The sequence below is a fragment of the Rhinatrema bivittatum genome, chromosome 12, assembly GCF_901001135.1.
Source record: "Rhinatrema bivittatum chromosome 12, aRhiBiv1.1, whole genome shotgun sequence".
Lineage (NCBI taxonomy): Eukaryota > Metazoa > Chordata > Amphibia > Gymnophiona > Rhinatrematidae > Rhinatrema > Rhinatrema bivittatum.
The window spans coordinates 80,363,814-80,386,444 of NC_042626.1; the positions used below are offsets into that span (position 1 = coordinate 80,363,814).

At 46.5% G+C, this 22,631-nt stretch overlaps 1 protein-coding gene across 3 annotated transcripts in view; it reads left to right on the forward strand.

Annotated features, from left to right (window-relative positions):
- Window positions 1-22,631, forward strand: part of LOC115073621 (puromycin-sensitive aminopeptidase-like) — a 325,446-nt gene that overhangs the window by 197,888 nt on the left and 104,927 nt on the right. For 2 of the 3 annotated variants that reach the window (XM_029572187.1, XM_029572185.1), the window contains exons 15-16: window positions 8,066-8,205; window positions 8,590-8,724. In XM_029572187.1, the coding sequence (XP_029428047.1) occupies window positions 8,066-8,205; window positions 8,590-8,724 (275 nt within the window). The remainder of the gene's footprint in view (window positions 1-8,065; window positions 8,206-8,589; window positions 8,725-22,631) is intronic. The other variant, XM_029572186.1, reaches the window with a different exon arrangement.

Below are 22,631 nucleotides of genomic sequence, written 5' to 3' on the forward strand. Positions count from 1 at the left end.
AATACCCTCGCCTCCTCACATTGCTCCACGCTTTGGGTTCTTTTTTAAGCCCCGTATTAGCTTAAGACACTCCATTGTGTCAGGAGCAGAGCAGGCGTGCTGACAGTTCGTCATCGATCGCCTTCCAGGACGACGAGGGCTTCCATCTCGGCGCTGGGGAAAGACCGGGCCGAGCACCGTGGCACCCATCATCGCCGACATCGTGATCGTCCGCCGCTGACGCCATCCAGCACATCGGTGCCATCCTTCTCCAGGCTGGACAACGCTCGGGCAGAGCGACATCACCACTGCCATCAGCACTGTTCCTACAGTTTTGGCAGTCCTTGGTGATCCAGAACTTCCGGATCCAGGTCCGACAGCTTCTGCATTGGCGTCACGACACATCGAGCCGCTGTGACGAGGGAAGGGAACATGAGTTCCGTTAGGGCTCCTCTGTTCCTGGCGTGCCCCACCGTCAAGTGGTGTGGGACTATGGCCATCTGTTACACTTAGCAGTCTAAACGCCACTCACGCCTGGCCTGTCTCCTCTGTACCTGTGCCACCATACCGGGTTTCAGAGCGAGATGGACGTTTACGTCCCCGGCCTTACCCTCGAGGACTCCGGAGACCGTCGGAGTCAACAATCTTCACCGGCTCGTCTTGCGGCGATCCACGTCGGATGGTAAGTACCCGCTTTGGCGGCATTCCCATAGAGTTGTGTTCTCCCATTCGGACCGTGGTTCGAAAAGTTCTGGGTCATGTGCCTTTTAGAACTGTATTAGTGTCACATATCGCTATGTTAGCTATGTTAGCCACAATATCAGGAGAACCCCTCTATCTTCTTGGGATTGCAGCAGGGCTTCTTCTCTTGTCAGTAACAAGTCCCTGTGCCGACCAATGCTCTGACTCTTGGTTCCCTCCCAACCAAGGTCCAGCTGCATTGGCTGATCTGCTAAACATGAGATTCAGCAACCATTGCCCCATGTACAAGTCCACCTTGAGGCCTGGCCACAGGTCTCAGTGTCTCCTTGTACAGCATACAGAAATGCGGGTACCACTTACCGCTCACAAACCTGCAGGAGCCTACATGATATCCTCCATTGGGACACCTCCTGGTCTCCCATCTGGTCAGATATCAGAGCGGCCACCCCACCTTGTACCAAAGTCCCGGTACACTCCCCCAGGCGCTACGAAGTGCAGAGGGGAGAAGGGAGGGGGGTTGGGGAGTTTTAATTGCACTATTCTTTCTTTTAACAGAAAATAGTTACTCTCCGCACATCCTGGACCTAAGAAAATCCAACTTTCTTTAGACGTCACAGGTACAATGGTATCTTTGGTTACCATCACTCCATACTGCAGTAAGTACATTATTTTAATGTTTCTATGTGCTTTATGGTGAGTCAACATTACAACCCCAAGCTCTGCCGCTGGCACCAGCTTCGGTAAGTGAACTGTCTCTTGCATCACTGTTGGTGAATGCTGTTTTCTCTGCGGAGTGTAACATCATTCACTTTCCTTGCATAGACTACTGCTAACCACTTTCAGTACATGCAAGGAGCTCTCACTTTTTTCAGGACTCACTATACATTTACTAACTGGGATTACTGTCACTGCCATAAATCCCTTCTGTAACACTTCTGGACACCACAGTCTTAAGACCCTCTTGTCCAGCATGCGCACAGACATTCTGATACATTGTTATATGTCCCTGCGCATATTTTCCATAACCTCAGCCTTTCAACTTTTCATGGTTGGGCTATGGGGTTTCTTCCCACTATGCATTTTTCTCATAATTCAAAACTGCTATGGGTTATATTCAGTGACATTCTATACTCAATGGACCTAAGTGGTTTCATTGCTTTCGTCCCTGATTCTTATCCCAGTTCGAACTAGGACCTAGTCTCCTTCGACTCATGCTCGCAATTCCTTAGGGTTATAAAGTTTCTCCTGAAAGCTGTCAACCCATTATGCATCTATTGCACTCCAGCATAGTTTCTCATAAACTTCCTGGACGTTGCACCCATGAGTTATGCCCTTATGCCTTCCAATACTGCTTTTGCAACAATTCTTTGTGCATACAGACAGACAGCATAGGGACAATGTGCTTTCCAACTCATAAGCACGCATTACCTCTTAGCTGCTCTGCTAGACAGCTGCGCAGCTCTACCCTTGGCCCTTGTTCACTTCATGCGTCCTTGGGCCACATATCTAAGAGATTTAATGAACGCTCTATCAGACCTTCTCCACGTAGGTTCTATCCTCTCGAATGGTCTCAATTACATGTGTACAGGGCAAATCTTTTAACGCTGAGTTTAACTAAACTTTCCTCGGCGTCTGCATCATTCCATACGATGCACAGGTTCTGCTCCCTGCACATGTTTCCTATGCGTTCCCTTAGATGCCTTTTCTTCCATCAAAGGCCTCTTCAATATATCTCTTCTGCTGCCTCTCGTAGCCAGCATTCTTCTAATGTTGAACTGGGATGGGGTTCAGTATTCTTTTCCCCACTCCCTGACTGAGATCAGTATGCTTTCCCATACTTCTCAATCCATCATATCAGTAACCTTTTATTCTCTCACCAGTCAGTCCCAAATCATAGACTTACTGATGTTCTTAGGTTCTGGTAGCGTCACAAAACCTTCTAAACATAAATCTTGCCGTTTAATATGGCAGGCTTTACCTCCTGACGCTAAAAAAAAAAAAAAAAAAGAGGTATTACCCCTTTTACTTTTCCACCATTTTTTCTTACTCCCTCGGATTCTGTTCTCCAGACATCCTCCACATAGATACACCTTTCTCTTAGGAGGTGTATCGTTTTGGGAGTTGAGTTCCCGTTTTCGGTAATCCTCTCTGAGTCGGCTTACCATGGATTATCCACTGATCAAGCCGCCTCTATTTCTCTAATCACGGAATGAACATATATATTCTCCTTATAAGTCTCATACATTCTACGTTTGAGCCTTTCCATTCCTCTCTTCCACAGTTTGGCAAGGGAACTTCTTTCCCTCTTAATGTCATTCCTGCCAGCAGGGTCCGTGAGTTATGCACTCTTTCCATACTCACCTGACTCCGTTCCTCTGCCACTGAGTAGTTCTATGCATTCAACTTTCTATCCTTTTCAGGTAGATGTTGTATCTCCTTTCCTCAGGAAATACTCTATTAATTTTTCCTAACCTCTCTCTCTCGCCCTAGGGAGAGACTGGGTTTTCCACATTCCTGGACAGTAATGCTGCACTTACATTCTATCTACATTGCACTGCATTCCATGTGAATTCCACTTGACTCTTTCCTTCATGCAAGGGTCAAGCTGCTACTTCCAGTGGCCACACAGACCTAATCCTTCTGATTAAGTGGTCTATATTTCCTTTCCTACCAACAAGCAGACATTTCACTACAACACTGTGGGTATCCACATACTGTTGTGTCCGTCTTAGCCTTAACAGCTTCCCTTTGGTTACTGCTGCTTGTACTTTTTTATCAGGTTGCAGCCTGGAGTCCTCTCCATACCTTCGCAGCCTATTATTGCTTACATTTGACTAGCCGGCATGCTCCATGTTTGGCCAGTCTGCCTACTCTTACTTTTTTCAATTCACTACCCAACATCCTTCCACGAACCCATTATGGTGTTGCGGATGCCCTCCGTTCCCATTTCCACCTCAGTCGTTACGCCTTTGTGCATCTGCGGTGTATCTGGTGCATTCCCGGGCATCCTCAGCTCGGTACTCACCCATTTGTGAGGACTACCATCCTGCTTGTCCTGTGAGAAAGCAAATGTTTTTTTTTAATAGAAGAGACCATATTTTTTAATAGAAGAGACCATATTACCCCCATCTTGAGCAACCTCCACTGGCTACCCATCAAGCAGAGAATCCTATATAAAACCTTAACTATTATTCATAAAGCAATTCATAACATCGCACCTGTATCTCTACAAACTCAACTACGTCTACACTTACCCTCCAGACCCATCAGAAGCGCCTACAAAGGCACATTAGTCGCAGCTCCAACCAAATCAACTCTAAGAAAAAGAGCACTCTCAACTGCTGGACCACACCAATGGAACGCGCTCCCACCAGTCCTACGACTCGAACCTAGTCTACCAGAGTTCAAAAAACGGTTAAAAACCTGGCTCTTCAGTCAAGCCTTTCAATTCCCAGAGGGTAAATAGGCACCTCAGCATGACTCTCAGTTCCAACCATTGCAGGTTGACATTAACACCTTGCACTTAATTACATATATGTACTTGCTTATTCGTTAAGTTTATTCAACAGTCATTGTTTACATACTATATAACAGTACATTTGCAGATTATCTTCACTACTAAAGTTCCTTGTAAAAAGTTGTACACACACATTCTATTCCAAAACACTAATAATGTTAATTGCCATTTGCTAAATGTTATTTTTACCTTCAATGTTCCTTGTAATAATGTTTAATGGTTGATTGTTATTGTTCAATGTTTAATGTTCTATGTACAAAACCCCGGTCTAACCTCCCAGACCAGGGCAACCTTTTCGTTACTTGTAAACCGGAATGATTTGTATTGCATACAGGAATTCCGGTATATAAAAATTAAAAAATAAATAATAAATAAATAAATGTTGCTTACCTGATGTAACAGGTGTTCTCACAGGACAGCAGGATGTTAGTCCTCACGAAACCCGCCCGCCACCCCGCGGAGTTGGGTCTGTATACTTTTATTTTAGTTTCGCTTGCGCTTTTTAGCTATAAGACGAGACTGAGGGAGACACCTGTGGCTCACAGGGATAATTGCAGGCTGGGCATGCTCAGTGCACCCAGTGTGCTAGTGTCAGTCAAAGCTTGTTGAAACTTTGACAGAAAAGTTTTCCGTACAGGGCTCCATCCTCGATGTCACCCATTTGTGAGGACTAACATCCTGCTGTCCTGTGAGAACACCTGTTACATCAGGTAAGCAACATTTGCTTTCTCCCTAAAGTGGTTTCACAGTTTCATCTGAACCAAACTATATCCTTGCCTACCACGGTAGGTTTGAAGAAATCTGAAGAAGGCCGTTTATTACGCCATCTCGACATCGGCAGATTGCTGCCCAGGTATCTGGACGTGACTCAAGACCTGCGAAAGACGGACCACCTGTTCGTCCTACACAGCGGGAAGAAGCAAGGTGACGCAGCCTCTCGGCCCACCATTGCCCGCTGGATTAAAGAAGTTGTCAGAGCAGCCTACGTGGAGGCTGGGAAGGCGCCGCCTCTACAGGTTAAGGCTCATTCTACCAGAGCGCAAGCAGCATCTTGGGCTGAATCCGGGATGCTGTCGCCGACTGAAATCTGTAAAGCAGCGACGTGGTCCTCCCTTCATACCTTTTCCAGGTTCTACCGTCTGGATGTCCAGGCCAGGGAGGACTCGGCTTTTGCAAGGGCGGTACTACATGGTCCTCAGGCAGCCGCCCGCCCTGGCGGGGAGTAAAGCTTTTGTACATCCCACTCGTACTGAGTCCATCTGGCTACACGCCAGGAAATGTTTGGATTACTTACCTGGTAATCCCCTTTTCCTTAGTGTAGACAGATGGACTCAGCATCCCGCCCAGCTGCCTGTGCACATGGGTTTCACCGGTTCCGGGTACGCCGGGCATTTGTTTACATGAGTGCGTACACTCTACCAGTCTCTGCGCTTTCCGGTTGTGAATGCTGGCGGTCTCCAGCCACTGTCAATCGGTCAGGGGAATCCTGTTTTCACTTTTCACTTTTCACTGAGCGTCAGTACACACATCCATAACAGCTTTTGCAAGGAAGATTACTGAATCGCTGCGCTTCCTGTGGGGCTATATACCCCGTGCTGACGTCAGATCCGTCTCCAACTGCTAGCACGCGGATACTATCCCACTCGTACTGAGTCCATCTGTCTACACTAAGGAAAAGGGGATTACCAGGTAAGTAATCCAAACATTCTATATGTTCTGTGATTTTGATGTTTAGAACACTTTTCACTATTTTTTCCTGGCACTGAAGTCAGGCTAACCGGTCTGTAGTTTCCCGGATCACCCCTGGAGCCCTTTTTAAATATTGGGGTTACATTTGCTATCCTCCAGTCTTCAGGTACAATGGATGATTTTAATGATAGGTTACAAATTTTTACTAATAGGTCTGAAATTTCATTTTTTAGTTCCTTCAGAACTCTGGGGTGTATACCATCCGGTCCAGGTGATTTACTACTCTTCAGTTTGTCAATCAGGTCTACCACATCTTCTAGGTTCACCGTGATTTGATTCAATCCATCTGAATCATTACCCATGAAAACCTTCTCCAGTACGGGCACCTCCCCAACATCCTCTTCAGTAACCACCGAAGCAAAGAAATCATTTAATCTTTCCGCGATGGCCTTATCTTCTCTGTGCCCCTTTAACCCCTTGATCATCTAACGGTCCAACTGACTCCCTCACAGGCTTTCTCCTTCGGATATATTTAAAAAAGGTTTTACTGTGAGTTTTTGCCTCTACGGCCAACTTCTTTTCAAATTCTCTCTTAGCCTGTCTTATCAGTGTATCACAATCCACTTGTGATTTAACTACTCTGAATAATTTTGTATCTGCAAATTTGATAACCTCACTCATCGTATTCCTTTCCAGATCATTTATATATATATATATATATATATATATATATATATATATATATATATATATATATATATATATATATATATATATATTGAAAAGCACCGGTCCAAGTACAGATCCCTAGTTGGTTTGGTTGATTATATTTCTGGCTTGGGTACAGATTAATACTAAGGGACTGCAGGTGGCATCTCAGCTTAAGTGTCAGTAAAACTTTCTCTGTCTCCATCTGCTGGAGGGGAGGCAAAACCCAGGAGTCTGGTCTACAGGAACGAAAAATAGCAGGTAAGAACCAATTTTCCTATCTATCTAGTATGTGTATGCGCCTGGCTATGCCCGCAAGAAGACATTGAGCTAAGCCTTTGATATGGTCCTACATAGGAAGCTCATGAATAAACTGAGCCACCTGGGGGTGGGTCCCAAGGGGAGTCCTGCATTAGAAACTTCTGATAGAGGGCGGAGTATTAGGCTAACTGAATGAGCTGAAGAAAAGGTCAGTAAAATTTTGGATTGGATTAACTTAATCCATTTCTCTATTGGCTTCCAAAAATGTATTGGAAATGAATTTGGTTCAGTAAAAAGGCATCATCTGAAGTTTCTCTTTGACCTTTATTTTTGCACACTCAAAGGAAAGTGAGAGGCAATTAGTGGAGTGTCTCAGGTGTCTGTCCCAGGGCTGGCTGTCTTTAATATTTTTGTGAGGAGTGGGTGAGGGCATGGCAGGTCAGATTAAGTGCAGAATTATGTAGGGTACAGAAATCCAAGGAAGTGGTACACAATGAAAGATGAGCTACCAATGATGAGACACCGTGGGGTGATAGTGTTTGATGACCTCAAAGTAGCAAAACAGTCTAAGGCAGTGGGTGGCCAGAGCCAGAGGATGCTGGGCTGCATCGAGGGAGGTAGGTCACCTAGAGTACTGTGATCTCTTGTCGAGGTCATACCTCTGAAAGGGTAGAGACAATCTAGAGATATTCCAGAGAGAGGCTACCAAAATTGTGCAGGTTTTGTGCCAAACTCCATATGAGATGAGATTTAAGACCTAGGTATGTATATCCCAGAGAAGAGGAGCAATTTGGGGGGGGGGGATAGGATAGAGAGGTTTAAATGCTTCAAACTTACATGTTTGGTTATATATGTTAAAATGTTGGCTTTTGTTCAATGGCAAATAATCAAGTGTGGATAAATCAATGAATCAGAGACAAAAAAGAACTCTTATTCAGAGGAAAATATGCACTAGGACATGAAGTCATGGCATGAAACATTTCATCATGAAAAGGTTGGAGGGTGCCTGGAACAGCTTCCCATGGGAAGTGGTGGAGACAAAAGCAGAATGGTTATGACCCTGGTTGTGGCATGGTGTCTGGAAGATTTGAGGTGTCCAATTTAAATTCTGCTGCTTTTGGTGTGAACTAAAGAGCAGGATTTGGTGCACAAGGAGGCAGTTTACCTTGGTGCTTTGTGGTTTGCTCTGCAGTTTTCTCATTTCTTCAGGCCCAGCTTCCCCCCAGTGGATGGTACCCATCTGTATTTGTACAAGTGAAGACCCCAGCTGTGCCAAAGTGAAGATGCTGATGAACAAGCCTGAAATGACTGTGGTGCTAAAAGGCACAAGAGCAGAGCACTGGGTAAAGGTAAGGGAGAGGAGGCGGAAGGACCCCAGTCCCCAGAGTGGAACTCATGTTGTCTTGAGCTCTGCTTTGTTCCTAGAGACAGGATTTGTGTGGATCATGCACAGAGAGCAAGTGATTCCTCACCCTTTTCTGGTCAGACGTGCTTGCTATCTGTTGTATACCATGCACATTTGTGAGTATGGGAGAAGCCCAGTGACGCTCACTGGATGGGGGATGGGGGGGGGGTAGGACACACAGCTACATACCATGTTTCTTCTTCCTAGAAATGCTGGCAGGCCCTTGCAGTGTGCTGAGTGCCTATGACCTGGAACAAGCTTCAGGCTGTCTCTGATGAGGAGACAGGCTACACTGTTTCTTTCTCTCATTGTTGTGATTGTATTCCAGTTGAACCCAGGCACAGTGGGCTTTTATCGTACACAGTACAGTTCATGTATGCTGGAGAGCTTGTTACCTGGAATCAGAGACCTCTCTCTGCAGCCTGTGGATCGACTGGGCCTGCAGAATGACCTCTTCTCACTGGTGAGCTCCTCTTTTCCTGCTTAGTCAGTTCTGACAAAGTAGTAAAACCTTTGGGAAGAAGCCCTATAGCCGAGGGCAGGCCTGAGAGCACCAAGGGAAGGAACCCCATAGCTGAGAGCAGGGCCTGAGAGCCCCGAGGGGACGGAACAGCACAGCCGAGGATAGGGCCTTAGAACCCTGAGGGGAAGGTGCACAAACTTGAGTCAGAAGTTACAATTCTCTGTTCCACCCCAAACTTTACTATCAGCTGGGGACCATTTGTTAGCAATGTCTGCAATGTGTGATTACAGATTATGAGCAACACACATGCATGCCTTCTCTTATGCTGGGCTGTTACTCTGTAATGCCCTTCCTGGAGACTTGTGGTGTGAAAAGGACCTGAAAACTTTCTGGAAAAAGCTGAAGGAATTGTATGTTTGCGAGGCATTTAAATAATTGTTTTAATTACCATGAAACACTTGTGTTAAATATGATTTTTAAAGTGTATTTTTTATCTGCATTTATATATGTTTTATGTATGATTTTATGATTGTATGTTTGTAACCTGCTCTAAATTACAGTATATATTTCCTAGTGTGTAGCCAGATGGACTCAGGACCAATGGGTTATGTGCTCCCCTTCTAGTAGATGGAGACGAAGTCAGGTTTCAAAGCTGATGTCACCCTAGATATATCCCTGCAGTGACTTCAGCCATTCAGTATCTAAGAACATAAGAAATTGCCATGCTGGGTCAGACCAAGGGCCCATCAAGCCCAGCATCCTGTTTCCAACAGAGGCCAAACCAGGCCACAAGAACCTGGCAATTACCCAAACACTAAGAAGATCCCATGCTACTTATGCAATTAATAGCAGTGGCTATTCCCTAAGTAAATTTGATTAATAGCAGTTAATGGACTTCTCCAAGAACTTATCCAAACCTTTTTTGAACCCAGCTACACTAACTGCACTAACCACATCCTCTGGCAACAAATTCCAGAGCTTTATTGTGCGTTGAGTGAAAAAGAATTTTCTCCAATTAGTCTCTCCGTCTCCTAGCAGATGTGGATTGTGCCTTTCCTAACGGGGACACAGTACTCTTTAGAAGAGGACATTTACCTTTAAATGTTACCTTTAAATTGGAGAAAGATTGGTGATACCTAATGTTTTCCCATGGATAAGCAGGTTGAATTAGCTATGTCTGGGGACGTTCCTCCGGTCCTCTAGGTGGCAGAGCTCCTCAAAGCACACAGAGCTCTGCTCTGTGTGCCTGCCTGCATGTCCTCCCCCTACGGTTCCCAGCCTCCCTCAGTCTAGTTTTCTCCATGCTGCAGGTTGTATGTAGAGCTCCTCAGTGTTGCCAGTGTTGGCTACAAAGATATTCTTTTCTTGTTTGCTGTGGATACAGCAGGGCAGCAATGCTTAGACCACCTGGGTTTAATTTCTGCCAGTGCAGCAAGATTGTCAGCAACAGATGGCCTTGTGCTCTGCAACCCCAGTTCCCTGTACGTACCCAGATCAGTCCAGACCCCCCCTCTAGCAGATGGAGACAGAGATGTTTTTAAAACAAACTCTGCCTTACATAGGATGGCGCCATCTACAGTCTGGCAGTATTCATCTGTCTCCAGCAGATGGAAGGGGTGCAGAACCTACAATCTGGTCTGTGAGAATAGTTTTTCTTAGGAAAGTTAGTCAGAGTTAGGGGATGTTTTTCTATTTCTTTGTTCGTGATTGCCTTAACTTTGCTACTTGAAAAAAAAAATGGTGAAGCTTAGGGTTTCTACATAAGAACGGTGTGGTCTGCCTCCCAGGGGGTCGGTAGGCTCTGAGAGGGCCATCCCCTGCTGGTTTGAGGCAGTTGCAAGTCAGGGTTGAGGACTCTCATATTCTTCTGTGGCAGCTTGGGTGCGATACTGGGGAGCCCGGCTCACTGCACCCTGAGGATCAGCACCTTGGACCACTGCCTGGGCAAGGTTTGGGGGGGGGGGGGGGGGAAGGACTTGGTTTTATTTTTTCCCGTCGATAGCAGGGCTGAATTAGCCATGCTGCCATGGGAACGGTCAATCAGGGCCCGGGAGGCGGAGCTTAAGTAGCAGAGTGTAGATTTTTTCAGACTTTGCGGCTGCGCGTGTGTTCCTGCGCAGGGGGTAACAGATTCTCCTCAGTCTGTTTTTTCATCGCGCGGGAGCGCATGCGGAGTTTCATTCTCCTCACATTTTTGTTTTTGTTGTGGAAAATGTAAAAAAAGCAGTCCGGGTTCAAACCATGTCCCTGCTGTAAGATCATGTCAGTCACCGGACATGATCGATGCTACCGCTGCCTGGGACCGGAACACAATCAGTCCATTTGTGATTTTTGTCGACGAATGTCTCCACAAGCCTGGCATCACCGGGCCTATAGGATGCTGGAACTCAAACTCACCAACAGACCGTCGACTATTCATATTTTTGGGGTGTCGTCGTGGGATTAGCAAACCTCCGGGACCGGAGGTAAGCACATGACGCAGGGAAAAACCCAGGGATCTGGGTCACACCACGACGAAACACGTCATCGTGATTCAAGTGCTCATTCCCGGTCCGATCCCAAGGCTCACTGGAGACACGCCGTATCGAAATGACACCGCTCGACGGGCCCAAAAAGGCCGGAGCCGTCAATGAGAGCTTCGACTCAAGCGCCGAGAACACCCGGGTCATCAGAACCGGCGCACAGATGGGCGCACTTGGCGTCAAGGAGACCAGAGCCGAAACGACTGGCGCCGTCGAGACCGGAGCCGAAACGACCAGAGCCGGGACCAAAACGAGCGGCGCCATCTGAGCCGGGGCCAAAATGACCGGCGCGGTCGGGGCCGGAGCAGATGCTGAAGACACCTGAACAGAACCTGGCACCTTTCCCGTTGACATCGGCGTGAGGCCAAGCCTCGGATACACGAACTGGAATGGCAAAGGTACGGAAACGATTGAGGCATACACGACAGTACTCAGCGGATAGAAGTCACATGTCGTCAAAACTCTCACGATCCAGAAGGGATTCTCCTACGGCTAGTGAAAATTCACACACACGGAGAAGGTCAAGACATCATAAAAGTTCATCATCCTCCTCCAGACATGTTCATAGACAGACGTCACTGGTCCTCAGACTATACGGCAGATAAATCACTGGGGTCATCTTTCTCCGTTCTAGACGGAAGATCAGCACCTTTGGAGAGGCGAACAATTCCAATTACATCTTCTAATTCATCTCATTCACTCTCTTGGTCTTCTGACAGGGAACCCTCTCGGCGACAATCGAGAGATAAAGACAAAACAGGTACAAAACTGCCGGCTCAGCAGCCGGTCCAACCACGGACCGGGCCGCCACCATTGGACTCACCTCATGCCCGCCCTACCATGCCATCACAGACCAAGAAGGGATTCTGGGATCTCACAGTCCCTGGCGGGATTCTTTGAAACCCTTCAATCTTCATTTGTCTTGCCACCAGAAGACATGTCTAATCCAACACAACCGACGGAACAGACACCGGTGCCACCAGAAGATCCAACACCAATACAGGGGCAACCACAGCCTTCGTCTCCAGCCCGCTCTCAAGCCTCACAAGAGGAATCGATAGCGTCTCAATCTTCGCCTTCCTCATCCACAAGCTACCCTTCAGATCTGCCAGAACGACCATCGGAGCAGTATTCTCCCCCAGAAGATCTTTCCTTCCCCAAGTTTGTAGAAAAGATGGGAGCCATTTTAAAATTGGAAGTGCAAAAATTGCCAGAGCCCAAGGTGGAAACGTTAGGACTGCTAAAAAAATATTCGATACACTGGGTGAGCTGACATCGCTACCACCGCACAGTGTGTTACACAATGTGCTTCAAAAATCGTGGGAGACTCCTTTTACGATCTCAGCAGTATCTAGGAAGACGGACTTGAAATTTAAGTTGCAAAAACAGTCTACATATTCCACCCCCCAATTACCGCATGACTCCATAGTTGTCGAGTCAGCGTTACAGAGGGCTAAGAAATCAAAAACACATGCCTCAAATCCACCTGGCAAGGATAATAAATGCTTGGACGATTTTGCCAGGAGAATCTACCAAAATGCTATGCTAACATCTCGCATTTGCCATCATCAATTCTACATGGTCCAGTACATGTATGAGTGTGTTCAAGCAACAAAGGGAATGTTTACTTCTATTGGAGATAACATTCCTTCTCCTATTTTAGACATGGAAGAATGTTCCCGTCATTTGCTGAGGACAGTCTATGAAGGGTTTGAAAATTCCTCTCAAGCATCAGCTAATGCAATAGCAGCACGCAGACTGGCTTGGTTAAAGGCTAGTTCCATCCGAGACGACTTACATGACAAGTTTATTGTAAACCGGTATGATAAGACCTGGTCTTGAGCATCGGTATATTAAAAGAATTTAAATAAATAAATAAATGTTAGCTAATCTCCCCTGTATGGGGGATAACTTGTTTGGTGACCGTTTCCACGATACAGTCAGCAAGTTGAAGGAACAAGCTCTAGCAGTTCAATCTTTAACGACACCAACATCCTCCAAGTGGTACTTTCAAACGGCTTGTAGACAGCCCTTCTCTAGACGCCAGTATAGAAATTATCAACCCTTTAGAATGCAGTCTTATCCTACATACCAAAGACAGCAGACTCATCCGACTCCTCAACACCAGCAGAGGAGGGGGGAAACCACGGTCACAAAGACAGCAACCTCAGCAACAAACAGCAGCCCCAGTAAAGACCTCACAATCTTTTTAATGACCAGGCCACACCACCCTCGTCAACAGCACCCCCTGGCAGAATTGCAGCTTGCTTCTTTGCCTGGGAATCAATAAAATCGGATCAGTGGATGTTAGAGATAGTGAAGATTGGATATCAACTTAAGTTTGTCACCAATCCCCGCATTCCACATCTAACACACCGAGGCTTGAAAATGCCACAGCCTCAACACACAGGAGATCACCCAACTCTACCAACAGAGGGCGATTCGGTACGTTTCCCGAGCGGACTGGAACAAAGGGTTTTACTCCCCGTATTTCCTAATTCCAAAGAAATCGGGGGGCAACCGACCTATCCTAGACCTCAGGGAATTGAACAAATGGATAGTTCGAGAAAAATTCAAAATGGTTTCACTGAAGTCCATCCTTCCACTATTACAACCCAGGGATTGGATGTGTTCCATAGACCTGAAGGATGCGTATACACATATTCCAATCCACAGATCCTCTTGGCAATACCTCTGTTTTCAACATCACAATCAGCATTATCAATACAAAGTCCTTCCCTTTGGTTTATCGACAGCGCCGAGGGTTTTCACCAAATGTATGGTAGTGGTGGTGGCCCACCTCAGACAGCAAGGTCTGGCAGTATTTCCATACCTGGACGATTGGTTGATAGTAGCGTCGGACCAGATTCTTTTAAAAAATCATCTCACAATAGCAATCAGCTGCCTCCAGAGCTTGGGATTGCTCATCAACTACCCAAAATCCACGTTACAACCTACCCAGGTTCTACATTTCATAGGAGCTCGTCTGGACACCATTCGCACACGAGCATTCCTTCCGGAGGACAGGAAGATAACAATACAATATCTCCTTCAGTCACTAAAAGATACACAGTACCCAATGGCTCGGAACATACTGACGGCCTTGGGACACATGGCGGCAGCAAATTTCACAGTGCCGAACACGAAACTACACATGAGACTACTGCAATGGGGTCTCGAGACAGTGGAAACAGCATGTACAACCATTACAAAACCGTGTAACACTGACGTCTCAAATGAAGAAGGATATCGAATGGTGGCTCCTAGAACACACGTTAACCAAAGGGGCCCTATTCAGTCCGCCGCCACACAATGCAGTCCTCACGACGGATGCATCTTGGAAGGGGTGGGGAGCTCACTTAGACCTCTTAGAGACGCAGGGTCTATGGACACCGGCGGAACAACATCTTCAGATAAATCTGCTGGAACTAAGAGCGATACGCAATGCCCTGCGAACATTCCAAGAACTGCAGGGTCGACGTGTCATGATTTATACAGACAACCAAGTAGCAATGTTTTATATAAACAAGCAAGGCGGGTCCGGTTCATGGTCCCTCTGCAGGGAAGCTCTACAGATCTTTCACCATGCACACAGGCATTCAATCCAGCTTCAAGCGACCTACTTGCCGGGACTAGCAAACAGAGTGGACAGGTTAAGTCGCATTTTCCACCCTCACGAATGGTCACTCAACCCGGGAGTGACTCAGCAACTTTCCATCATTGGGGTATACCAGTGATAGACCTCTTTGCAAAGGAAGCAAACACGCAACTTCCTCAATTTTGCTCGATTCGCCTGAGCTCATCACGACTCGCCCAAGACGCCTTCCTTATACCATGGACAGCAGATCTTCTATATGCCTTCCCACCGATTCCACTGATCACCAGAACACTTCAGAAATGCATTCTGGACAACAGCCAGATGATCCTCATTGCCCCAGCCTGACCCAGACAACCGTGGTACAGTTATCTCTTACGTCTGTCGATCGGCGACCCAGTACGTCTTCCAGACCGACCAGATCTTCTCCTTCAGGACGGAGGGATACTCATTCATCCACTCCATTCCTCTCTCCATCTGACTGCATGGAGATTGAACGGACACTACTGACGGCACAGGGAGTTTCAGCAGTGGCGCAATCAATTCTTCTAGAATCACGAAAATCATCTACTAACGCAGTTATACATTCAAATGGAAACGCTATTCCGACTTGTGTACAGAAAAGGGTATTCCAACCATTGATTGTTCACCAACCCTCTTATTGGATTATCTACATACACTCTATCAGGCTGGGTTGGCAACGTCATCCATAAGAGTTCACCTCAGTGCGATTGCAGCATATCACCGCCCATTTGATAATCACTCTATTGCTGAACACCCTTTGTTATCCAGGTTTATCAAAGGATTACTACATCTTCGTCCACCGATAGCTAAACCACCGGTTCCTTGGAACCTCAATGTCCTTCTAGAGCAATTGATGCTACCACCATTTCAGCCTATGGAGTCCGCACATCTTAAATATCTCACTTGGAAAGTGGTGCTCTTAGTAGCAATAACATCGGCACATAGAGTGAGTGAATTACAGGCACTCGTGCATTATGAACCATACCTACAATTCCATCACAATAAGGTCATCCTACGGCCTCACCCAGCCTTCCTTCCAAAGGTGATTTTGGCCTTCCATCTCAACCAGTCCATAGAGTTACCCATTTTTTCCCCAAGACCTCATTCAAACGACAGAGAATGTTTGTTGCACACATTGGACTGTAAAAGAGCACTGGCGTACTATAAAAGAACAACTCACTCCACGAACCGGGTATCTCAACTATTCGTTTCATTCAACCCGAACGCCCCGGGATTGCCGGTGGCTAAGAGAACAATTTCAAGCTGGATTGTACAGTGTATCCAGTTTTGTCACAACAAGATGAATTTATCACTTCCCTCGCTTCCACGAGCTCATCAAGTTCGTGCCATGGCCACTTCTATGGCACATCTCAGGAATGTACACCCAGTGGACATCTGCAAGGCGGCCACATGGTCCTCCCTACATACTTTTATTTCTTATTATTGCATAGACAAGCAGTCAGCAGCAGATGCGAAACTGGGACAGGCGATTCTTCATACATTGCCTACTTAAGACAATGACTACCACACTCACGCAAAAGGTATCGATAAGCGTGATACCGAGCTTAGGACTACCATGACAGCATGGTTAATTCAGCCCTGTTATCGATGGGAAAAAGCAAGTTTGCTTACCGTAAACGGTGTTTCCGTAGATAGCAGGATGAATTAGCCATGCGGACCCTCCCACCTCCCTGGTAGTCGTCTTTCCAACACCTACGCTCAAGCTTAAATACAGACTGAGGAGAATCTGTTACCTCCTGCGCGGGAACACACGCGCAGCCGCAGAGTCTGAAAAAATCTACACTCTGCTACTTAAGCTCCGCCTCCCGGGCCCTGATTGACAATTCCAATGACAGCATGGCTAATTCATCCTGCTATCTACGGAAACACCGTTTACGGTAAGCAAACTTGCTTTTACTTTCATTTTCCCTCAGTGGGTCTGCTCCCTCTACCTCCCTGTCGGGTCGATACAGTAAGGCCGCGTTAGAAAGAGTGTGGCAGTGCCGGGCGCACCCTCGTTTGCCGCATGCACAGTTCTGATCACATACCGCTCGATACTCTATTTAAATTACTTGCAAATGCAAGCCGTGTCTGCGAAGCGTTAGGGGAAGCGTTAGGCCCGCACAACCGATTTTACTGTATAGGCGCTTAATACAGCGCCTATACAGTATCCTGGGTGCGCTGGTACCTGTCATTTTAAATGACATTTGAAATGACAGGCACCAGGAAGTGGATCCCAACTTTAACCCATGAAAACCTAAAATCCCCTCCTCTCGAAGCGGCTCGACATGTGCCAACTTACCTTTTGTTGTTTTTCAGCCCTTTCAGCCTTCTCTCTGCCATCCTCCGGAGGCGGGGCAGCCGGCTGCGAAAGCGGCTTGCAGCGGTGTCTCCCCCCCCCGGTCCCGGTTCTCCTGGCTCTCGATGATGTTCTAGCAGGTAGTCCAGCTCGACTTCTGGCTGACAGCTACCCCCTCCTCCCCCCGCCCCCAAGACTGCTGAGTTACGGCCTTGAAACCGAAGCGAAGCGTACTTTCCTGGGCTTGAGCGCCGTCACGCCGTCCCTGTGCTTTCATTGGCATGAGCGCCCGTCTATTTGGGCGCTCATGCCAATGAGGGAGGGGGGAGGGGTAGCTGTCAGCCAGAAGTCGAGCTGGAGTACCTGCGGGAACATAGTCGAGAGCCAGGAGAACCAGGACCTGCGCGGGGGGGGGGGGGGGGTCACGCCGCTGGCTGCCCCCTCCGGAGGACGGCAGAGAAGGTCGAAGGGGCTGAAAGCAACAAAAAGTAAGTTGATAACATGTCGAGTAGCTTCGGGAGGAGGGGATTTTAGGTTTTTAGGTTTCTTTTTGTGGGAAAGTTTGCTGTCTACCCTTACCCCTGCCTCTTACGCAGGGGTAAGGGTAGGCGGTAAATGAGCAGGTTAAACGCGCGGCAAAACGGCAGGGTAAAATAGCGATAGTCGGGGTGCGCGTTACAGATGGGAGGGAATAGCTAATTCGATGGTTTACGTCTAATATATATGCCGCTTGCGGAAGGGGTTACCCGGTGATTTAAAGAGGCGGTGAGGATGGGTTAAAGGGGATAGTGTATCGCAGGAAGGGCTAACGTGGCCGGAAAGTGAGTAGAAAGCGAGTTAGGAGCGGGGTAACCGCGGCCGCACTTTACTGTATTGGGCTGTGTGTTTTCACCGCATTTTGGGTACCGGGGGGTGGGTGGGTGTGTGTGTGTGTGTGTGTCAGTTTTTGGGCTGTTTGGTGCTCGCTGCGTTTCTCTCTTTCTCCCTCCATGCCGCGGGCCGCCTCATGCCTCGCGTGTGGCTCGGCCTGTGCTCGTCTCTCGTGTAAGGGAATTTGTTCAGCATGTTTGCCGGGGGGGGGGGGGGGAGTTCCGAAAGTTAAAAAAAAACAACAACTCGCAAATGCTAGGTCTGTCTGTGTTTTTTGGCAGCATCAGCTGATCCTGAGCAGGCTGGAATCGATCCGTTCCCGCTCAGCGTGGGAACGGAGGCCATCTTACAGTCCTTTAGATCTGCTACTCAGGCAGCCATGGGGGTGGGGTTGCTACCACCTTCTCTTTCTCCCTAGCGGAGTTTTCCTGCTGATAGGGAGCCTTTGCAGCCTGATTCCCCTGTTACGGAGGATCACCCTGAGGGGTCTTGAACTCCTCCTCCTCTTCTTCCTTTTTGTTTGAGTTTGCCTTATTACTTCATAAGGCATTTAAAGCACGGAAGCCAGGCAAGAGGCGCATGGCATAAGAACATAAGAAATTGCCATGCTGGGTCAGACCAAGGTCCATCAAGCCCAGCATCCTGTTTCCAACAGAGGCCAAAAACCAGGCCACAAGAACCTGGCAATTACCCAAACACTAAGAAGAACCCATGCTACTGATGCAATTAATAGCAGTGGCTATTCCCTAAGTATAATTGATTAATAGCCATTAATGGACTTCTCCTCCAAGAACTTATCCAAACCTTTTTTGAACCCAGCTACACTAACTGCACTAACTACCTTCTCTGGAAACAAATTCCAGAGCTTTATTGTGCGTTGAGTGAAAGAATTTTCTCCGATTAGTCTTAAATGTGTTACTTGCTAACTTCATGGAATGCCCCCTAGTCCTTCTATTATTCGAAAGTGTAAATAACCGAGTCAAATCTACTCGTTCAAGACCTCTCATGATCTTAAAGACCTCTATCATATCCCCCCTCAGCCGTCTCTTCTCCAAGCTGAACAGCCCTAACCTCTTCAGCCTTTCCTCATAGGGGAGCTGTTCCATCCCCTTTATCATTTTGGTAGCCCTTCTCTGTACCTTCTCCATCGCAATTATATCTTTTTTGAGATGCGGCGACCAGAATTGTACACAGTATTCAAGGTGCGGTCTCACCATGGAGCGATACAGAGGCATTATGACATTTTCCGTTCTATTAACCATTCCCTTCCTAATAATTCCTAACATTCTATTTGCTTTTTTGACTGCTGCAGCACACTGAGCCGACGATTTTAAAGTATTATCCACTATGATGCCTAGATCTTTTTCCTGGGTGGTAGCTCCTAACATGGAACCTAACATCGTGTAACTACAGCAAGGATTATTTTTCCCTATGTGCATCACCTTGCACTTGTCCACATTAAATTTCATCTGCCATTTGGATGCCCAATCTTCCAGTCTTGCAAGGTCCTCCTGTAATGTATCACAGTCTGCCTGTGATTTAACTACTCTGAATAATTTTGTATCATCCGCAAATTTGATAACCTCACTCGTCGTATTCCTTTCCAGATCATTTATATATATATTTAAAAACACTGGTCCAAGTACAGATCCCTGAGGCACTCCACTGTTTACCCTTTTCCACTGAGAAAATTGACCATTTAATCCTACTCTGTTTCCTGTCTTTTAACCAGTTTGTAATCCACGAAAGGACATCGCCTCCTATCCCATGACTTTTTAGTTTTCGTAGAAGCCTCTCATGAGGGACTTTGTCAAACGCCTTCTGAAAATCCAAATACACTACATCTACCGGTTCACCTTTATCCACATGTTTATTAACCCCTTCAAAAAAATGAAGCAGATTTGTTAGGCAAGACTTCCCTTGGGTAAATCCATGTTGACTGTGTCCCATTAAATCATGTCTTTCTATATGCTCTACAATTTTGATCTTGAGAATAGTTTCCACTATTTTTCCCGGCACTGAAGTCAGGCTCACTGGTCTATAATTACCCGGATCGCCCCTGGAGCCTTTTTTAAATATTGGGGTTACATTGGCCACCCTCCAGTCTTCAGGTACAATGGATGATTTTAATGATAGGTTACAAATTTTAACTAATAGATCAGAAATTTCATTTTTGAGTTCCTTCAGAACCCTAGGATGCATACCATCGGGTCCAGGTGATTTGCTACTCTTTAGTTTGTCAATCTGGCCTACTACATCTTCCAGGTTCACAGTGATTTCGTTCAGTTCGTCTGAGTCATCACCCCTGAAAACCATCTCCGGAACTGGTATCTCCTCAACATCCTCATTAGTAAACACGGAGGCAAATAATTCATTTAGTCTTTCTGCAATGGCCTTATCTTCCCTAAGAGCCCCTTTAACCCCTCTGTCATTTAATGGTCCAACCGACTCCCTCACAGGTTTCTTGCTTTGGATATATTTAAAAAAGTTTTTATTATGAGTTTTTGCCTCTATGGCCAACTTCATTTCAAATTCTCTCTTCGCCTGTCTTATCAATGTTTTACACTTACCTTGACAATGCTTATGTTTTATCCTATTTTCTTCAGATGGATCCTTCTTCCAATTTTTGAAGGATGTTTTTTTGGCTAAAATAGCCTCTTTCACCTCACCTTTTAACCATGACGGTAATCGTTTTGCCTTCCTTCCACCTTTCTTAATGCGCGGAATACATATGGACTGCGCCTCTAGGATTGTATTTTTAAACAATGTTCAAGCCTGTTGAACACTTTTAACCTTTGCAGCTGCACCTTTCTAACTATTTTCCTCATTTTATCAAAGTTTCCCTTTTTAAAATTTAGTGTTAGAGCTGCAGATTTACTTATTGTCCCCCTTCCAGTTATTAGTTTAAATTTGATCATGTTATGATCACTGTTGCCAAGTGGCCCCACCACAGTTACTTCTTTCACCAAATCTTGCGTTCCACTAAGAATTAAATCTAAAATAGCTCCCTCTCTTGTAGGTTCCTGAACCAATTGCTCCATGAAGCAGTCATTTATTACATCCAGGAACTTTGTCTCTAGCAAGTCCTAATGTTACATTTACCCAGTCAATATTGGGGTAATTGAAATCTCCCATTATTATTGCACTGCCAAATTGGTTTGCTTCCCTGATTTCTCTTAGCATTTTATCATCTGTCTGACCATTTTGTCCAGGTGGACGGTAGTATACTCCTATCACTATACTCTTACCCAACACACATGGGATTTCTACCCATATAGATTCTACTGAGCATTTACTCTCTTGTATGATCTTTATCCTGTTGGACTCTATACCCTCCCGGACATAAAGTGCCACACCCCCACCAAGTTGATCTTCCCTATCATTGCGATATAATTTGTCCAATTGGTTATCCTCCTTCCACCAAGTCTCTGTGATGCCAATTATGTCAATCTCATCATTTGCTGCTAAACACTCTAACTCTCCCATCTTACTTCTTAGACTTCTGGCATTGACATACAGACATTTCAAAGTGTGGTTTTTGCTCGTTTTAACAACCTGCTTTTCAGTTGTTTGGGATAATTCGGTAATCATTAGCTTTGGTGATTTTTTACATATAGGCATATGAACTATATTTGCTTTTGATGGAACCTCTCTGTTGGGATGTCCTAACTCTCCTGTTTCATTAGTATCCTTCAAGGATACATTTCTCCGAACCATGCACTGCTCAGTGACTGTCTGCTTTTCCCCTTGTTCTAGTTTAAAAGCTGCTCTATCTCCTTTTTGAAAGTTAGTGCCAGCAGCTTGGTTCCACTCTGGTTAAGGTGGAGCCCGTCCTTTCGGAAAAGTCTCCCCTTTCCCCAAAAGTTTCCCCAGTTCCTTACAAAGCTGAATCCCTCTTCCCTGCACCATCGTCTCATCCACGCATTGAAACTCTGGAGCTCTGCCTGCCTTTGGGGACCTGCACGTGGAACAGGAAGCATTTCAGAGAATGCCACCCTGGAGGTTCTGGATTTCAGCTTCCTACCTAAAATCCTAAATTTGGCTTCCAGAACCTCTCTCCCACATTTTCCTATGTCGTTGGTGCCCACATGTACCACGACAGCCGGCTCCTCCCCAGCACTGTCTATAATCCTATCTAGGTGACGCGTGAGGTCTGCCACCTTCGCACCAGGCAGGCAAGTTACCAGGCGGTCCTCACGTCCACCAGCCACCCTGCTATCTACATTTCTAATAATTGAATCACCAACTATGATGGCCGGCCTAACCCTTCCCTCCTGAGCAGTAGCCCTGGGAGATTTGTCCTCAGTGCGAGAGGACAATACATCACCTGGAGAGCAGGTCCTTGCTACAGGATCACTTCCTGCTACACCAGGGTGATGTTTTCCTACTGGGAGACCTTTCTGATCCAAGGCAGCACTGGGGCCAAGTCTCATGCCAGGAAGCGCACTAAACCTCGAGGCGAGAAGGGGACCGTCTCTGCCTAAGCGCTAGTTCCCTGTACGTACCCGGATCAGTCCAGACCGTGGGTTGAGCCTCCTGTCCAGCAGGTGGAGACAGACCAAAATTGTGAGGGTATCCTATATCAGGAAAGAGCCTA